Raw genomic sequence first — 6,000 nt, forward strand, 5'->3', positions numbered from 1 at the left:
GCCAGCTCTGCTCTTGTACACATAGGCACTCACCTTTGCAAGCATGCACGTGGATTAGTATGTATGCTTCCTGTAATAAGTTGAGGTGTCAGATGCCACCTCTTCTCCCTCTTTGTATGCACAATTAGAAAAATAAAGTACTTCTAAGGAGCTGAGGAAAAGTTAAATGACCAGTGATCTTTGTCAGTGGCCTTCTTTGTTCCAGTTAGATTGATCCATTTGTTTCCAGAGGCGTTTACTTACGGGTTGGACCAGTTGTCTGGTAGAGGCAATTCACAATACTCTGTGTGTATGTGTGTGCCTGTGTGTACCCACCCTGTGGGAAATTTTCAAAAGGGTGGGAAAGGTTTTGGCATTACTGCTGCATGCTTTAATTTCCTCTGCTTCTTTGAGACCCTGATGAAGTGGAGTGTACATTACTAAGCTCAGTACATGGCAGTAACTGCTCCATCTAAAGAAGTGCTCCTTTGGTTTGGCAGCTGTGGTTGGTGTTTTGAATTGATATGAGGGGAGTGTGTGTATGTCAGGGGGGAATGGTAGTTCTTCTGTGCCCTGAAGATATAAAAGCTGCTTCTGATATTTCTGTTGAATACACATTTTTCACAAACGATCTCTCTAGACTTCCCAGATCAGCCCTTCTTGGGCTATGTGCTTAGGGATTTAAAAGTATTACTTACTGTGCCTGAAAGGAGATGGTTTTTTATCTGCTCCAGACAGACCCAGTGGGCACTTTGGAGAATTTAACAAAACCAGCTTGTTTACCTCTTGTATGGCTTGAAGTGGTTTGCTCAGCTCTCTAGGAAGCCCTATTCAACCTCATTTAAATATAGTAAACAAAAAGGGTCTCAAAATTGTGATTCAGCACTGCAACAAGATGCTGGGAGCGCTCCATTCTAATCAGTGGAAGTGCATGATTCCTAAGAGCTGGTCTAGAAATAGGATTCCCTGTTTTGAGGAGTGATTGGCCAGGGAAGCAGCTAAGACCCAGACAGCTTAGTCCTGTGTGTCAAATTGAAATGTGCATAAAGATGTGCTTTACATGTTGATGATGCTTACTGACTGAGGAGGGGGGAAAACATAGCACCACTACGATTCTGCTCACAGAGCTCTGAAGCATCCAGCTCCCAAGTGCTTTGTGTTCCTTTATGAAAGCAGCTGAGTTGTATGACCCTGGGGGCACTGAGGTCCCTGATGGCCTTCTGAGCTTGGCACTGGGATGTTATGCTTTCCTCTAATGTGGGGCACCTTGTCCAGGTTACCCACACTACTTACAACATTGCGGAGCACAGAAGGAACCGGTGAAAGAAACCTTTGTAGTGTTAAGTGTGAGTCCAGTTCTCGTGATGGGGTTTGTTTTTTGTTGACTGGGGACAAAAATTGGGAGAGTGACTTGTCAACATTGGTGCAAGGTGTGAGTGGAATGGTACAGATGCTTTTGGGAAAGCCTAGTGTGTGACCTGTTTTATGTCAGTAAAACTACATGTTTATTAGCACTTGAGAGCTTCTTCTAGGCATGTTCATCACTGATCTTTAGAGAGCACCTGATTTATGTCCTGGTTTTGCTAAATTTGCCTGTGGTTTTATTGCATGAAAACCAGAGATATATAGAAATGAATCAGATGTCTTTGCTGTATTAAGCTATTTCAAGGAGGATAGTGACAAAGAGTACTCGGAGCCAAATCCTCCCTCTGACTGTCTGTAGTGAGTCACTAATTGCACACTGTGTATACTGACTAATAAAATATGTTGGCATAATACTGTTGTCCTATGTTGTAATTATAGAAGATATATTTGGCTATTTCAAAATGACAGCAAGTGCCTGCACTCATCCTTGTATGTGGAGGAAAGGGAACCTCAACTTAACTGAGACTGAAAAGAAGGAATTCTACAAAGGTAGCAATATGCCTGGGAATCTGAAGGCTAGATTATTTCTTTTTTATCTAAATTTATTGTTTAAACCTTTTTTAGCAAGTACAATGGTGTGTTCAGTGTAGTTGGAGTTAACCTGGAAGGTGTCCATGTGCTGCTATGGTACCTGGAAACACAAGAGCTAACGGCAGTCTTGATGATCTCTGGAAGGACTTGGTCGTTCCCGACGTGACTGCCTGTGGACCAGTGCTTTTACCGTATTTGGCATAAACAGGCAGCAGAGACGAAGAGTAGTTTATGGAAACGGAGCGCTCTCCAGTAGAGGCCCTGTTTCCCACAGACAGTTGGATGAGTACACAAAGAGGTCAGAGTTTGGTCCCGTTAACTGAACGTGTATTTATGGTAATTTATATTAACTTTGCTTTCAAGGGAAGTGGTCCAAGTGCTATGCCAAATAACTAATAGTAGTATTTGTAGTATGATAGGTAAGAGTGATTGTTGAGGGCTGCTGATCCATACGACCTATCTGACCCCCATGTAGGATGGGGAAACCTACTCCTGTTGTAGGCCTGCAAAACAGGCAAGGTGCTCTCTTGATGTTCTGTGCTGTCACCTGGAGCAGCTGGCTGTGGCAGGCAGGGCAGGGAACTGGCTGCTGTCTCAGAACAGTTTGATCAGCCAGCATCTCTGGTGGTAACATCTGCTTTCTCATCTTTCTGTTTCATTTTTGAAGATGTGTGTAAAACCAGTGTACCTTACAGGGGAGTTAATTCTACCCCAAGCAGTGGGTGGTTTTTGTCTGCAGTAAGGGGGAATGTTCCACCTGGCCAGCTGACGCTATACATCAAGTAGCAGAGCTGAGGATGTCCCTTTACTTCATGTTACCTTAAAATATTATTTTAATATTATTTTAAGGTTCCCTTCCTTCCTGAAGTGTTACCTTGCTTGATATAGAGGCTTAAAAAATGTCTTCACTTAGATCTGCAATGAATTTGAGTACAGCAGCAGGTTTAGGGCTTTAATTTTTCCGTTAGCCTGGAGATCAAATGTGGAAGTTTAGAGAAGATCAAACTCAATTAGACGAAAGATCAGTTTTAAATTTCAGGTTGCTAACACTGTATTTTTCAGAGCTCTCAATACTAGCAAATGGAGGTTTGATACATCGCCAAAGTCACTGGGACTGTCTTGGGTGTGAAAAGGTTAAGCCCTGTGCACACATTCCACCAGTACCCAAAACTCAGGACAGAAATAGTAACCTCTGTTTCCAGTTTGGGCCTATCAGTGCCAGGAAGGAAGACCTGCTGATGAAACAAGTGGACAGGCTTTCCTGTCTATGCTCTAGGTCATGCCAGGTTGCAGTCTGACAGGTGGTGCTGGCCTCACTTTAGCAGAGAATAGCAGTGATTTTTAAAGTAGATACTCAGCTACATCAGCCTAATAGGGTTAAGAGTGAGATCTGCTAATGGGATCAATAGGATCTTGCATGAACATAGAAAGAGGTAGATGTATTGATGAACTCTGTCTGTCGGCTATGTTAAATGTTAAAGCTGTTGTAAATGTGTTTTACAGACTGTCTCCTTGGGGGGTAAAACTTGTACAAGGTGTGATGCCTGATGATGCATGACAGTAACCCACAACTCTGGGGAGAAAAAAAAAAAAGTATAAAAGCATCGTGGTCAGGCTTTGCTCCTGAATGATCTGTATTTTTGTAGGTAATTTTTTGTGCTCTGTGTAGAATCTCTGTATTCATTTAGGCAGATGAAATGTAAGGAAGGAGTCTTCAGGAAAGAGCCTTCTGATTTTGTGGTTGTGTAGGCCCTGCATGAAGACAGTGATTGCAAATCGCTCTCTGCTAGCAAATACCTAGCACTTCCAATCCCTTTTCAATGTATATTCAGCATAGTTATAGAACTTATTATGACACTAAGCCAGCTTGGTGAAAACTTAGATCAGAGATGAAATACAAATTTTAGAATGGCAGGCAGAAAAGCAAGAAATCTCTTCTTTGTTGTCCCTGTAGTAAGTCACCCTTTCTTCTGCAGCTACATTCTTCATGCTAGTGTTTTTCATTGCAGTTCACTGCTTGAATCCTCCTAGAAAGGGTATGTTCAGGGCACTCTTTTTTTCCTTTTTTCTTTTTTTCTTTCTTTTTTCTTCCACTGTCAGACCAGTGTTGGCTATGCTGCTTGCAGATTAACCTTTCCACTAAGAATTGGCACTATGAATACTCTTTGGAGCTCACCAACATGTCTAAATTCTTCTTTGTCCACAAATACAGATGATATGTCCTTTGATATCTCCTGGTTTGCTGTGCGTTCCTTTGCGTTGGACAGAGAGCCCATCTTGCTGGCCTCGTTGGACCGGAGAGGGATTGTCACGCAGAGCAGGAGAAATGGGAGCAGTGATCTTAGCCTGGAGAGAATCAGCCCGCTGGAATTCCGGCTCCGTGTGCATGGCTGTGAGGACCATGACTTTGGGAACCACTATTGCGTAGTGACTCCGTGGGTGCGATCTGCCACTGGTGTATGGCAGCGGGAACCTGACATCAGAGCCAAACCCATCTTTCTATCTGTGAAAATGGATGGTAAGTGATTACAGTGAGTTATGCAATTTTTTTTTTAACACCTTGTTATGTCTTTCTGTGACACATATTCTCCATGGCTATTACTAAAGGTGCCTGTGATAATCTCATTAGATTTTGTTACTTTTTTCTATTGTTTGCAACTTCTGATTCCAGATTCTGTAGGCTAAGTAGGCCTGAACAGATCATACTCGATGAGACTGGTGTGTTCTCTTTCTTGATCATCTCTTGGTGATGTTTTGCATAGCTGGGGCACCTTTCAATCAAGGCATAGTATTCTCTCCAAGTGTTAACCCTTCTGCTACCTGCAGGAGGAAGGCTCTGTTTGCAGATGGGGCGTGCTGAAGTAGAGTCATGCTGTGGTTAATATCAAAGCTGAGAACAGAAAGTCAAAGCTCTGACTCCTTCCTCCTTCTCCTAACCACAAGACATGCTGCTCCCTGCACTTAATGCCTTATCTGCTTTCCAACCTTGCAAGTGTTGCTAGACTTCATGAGAAGCAGGTTGCATGCTACATGCTGCATTCAGCACTTAGCTAAGGAGGAAAATTAATCCAGGAGGTGTTTTGAACTAGTTGCTTTCTTCTCAGTATTTCCAGGAAAGGTCATATTGGGAAGTTCCATGAACATGAAAGGAATCAGAAGTTTTTGTTGTCCCTACTTTGCAGATAACTATTATAACTGTACTTTCTAAACTCCATACAGTTCTTGACCCTGCCTTTTAACTGAGCAGTAGGTGCCCACAAATCAAATTTCTTGTTTAGGTACCAACTTTGGAGGTTGATTAGACAAGGTTGCTGAGTGGCAGTGAATATACTGTACGAGTAGTTCTAATCAAGCAAAGCATAAAGGAGTCCACTCCTTGCCATTTGGAAACATATGACAAAGAATGCAGCCACAGTCTGCCTCTGATAGGGAAACTTTGCAAGGCTTTTGTTTAGAGGAACAGGTAATAGAATACCTCTTGGAACTAGCTCTGCTTTGCTGTCTCACTGCAAGGTTCCTCTGGTGTTTCCAGCCTCCCTGAGGCTTTGAAATGGTGGAGGAAGAATTAGGGTGAGAAGATAAAGGAATCCAGTAAGAGACTAATTTTCCTCAAAACACAGAAATCAAGAAGAAAAATTAATGTAATTTCCTTCGGAAATACTGAATCTGCCCATGACTGAATAATGTGGCATTTTCTTCTCTTTTAGGCAAGAACAAATAAAGGGGATCTCTGAATTTCTCAGTAATATCTAATGACTTTGCCTTCCTCTTTCAGTTCTGAATGCTTTCAAGTATCCCCTGTTGATTGGCATTGGTCTGGCCACTGTCATTGGACTTTTATCCTGCCTCATTGGCTACTGCAGCTCCCGTTGGTGCTGCAAGAAGGAAGTGCAGGAAACAAGACGAGAGCGTCGCCGACTAATGTCGATGGAGATGGACTGAGCGTGGGAGCCAGACACACTTGCATTTTGGGAGAGACTCATGGGTCTCTTGGACTGTGCCAAGACACTCGCTCATAGGCCCAGACAAGACAGTGTGTTTCCTCTCTGATTTCAGCCTGGACCT

At 42.9% G+C, this 6,000-nt stretch overlaps 1 protein-coding gene across 1 annotated transcript in view; it reads left to right on the top strand.

The window, feature by feature from the left end:
• The window catches only part of PTGFRN (prostaglandin F2 receptor inhibitor), a gene marked incomplete at its 5' end in the record, with an annotated part of 37,330 nt that extends 31,330 nt beyond the window's left edge, over positions 1–6,000 (top strand). Inside the window, 2 exons of the mRNA XM_010295839.1 lie at positions 4,148–4,453; positions 5,711–6,000. Coding sequence (XP_010294141.1) covers positions 4,148–4,453; positions 5,711–5,877 — 473 coding nt within the window. The remainder of the gene's footprint in view (positions 1–4,147; positions 4,454–5,710) is intronic.

This window comes from Phaethon lepturus, unplaced genomic scaffold, assembly GCF_000687285.1.
Source record: "Phaethon lepturus isolate BGI_N335 unplaced genomic scaffold, ASM68728v1 scaffold14021, whole genome shotgun sequence".
NCBI classification, from domain to species: Eukaryota; Metazoa; Chordata; class Aves; order Phaethontiformes; family Phaethontidae; genus Phaethon; species Phaethon lepturus.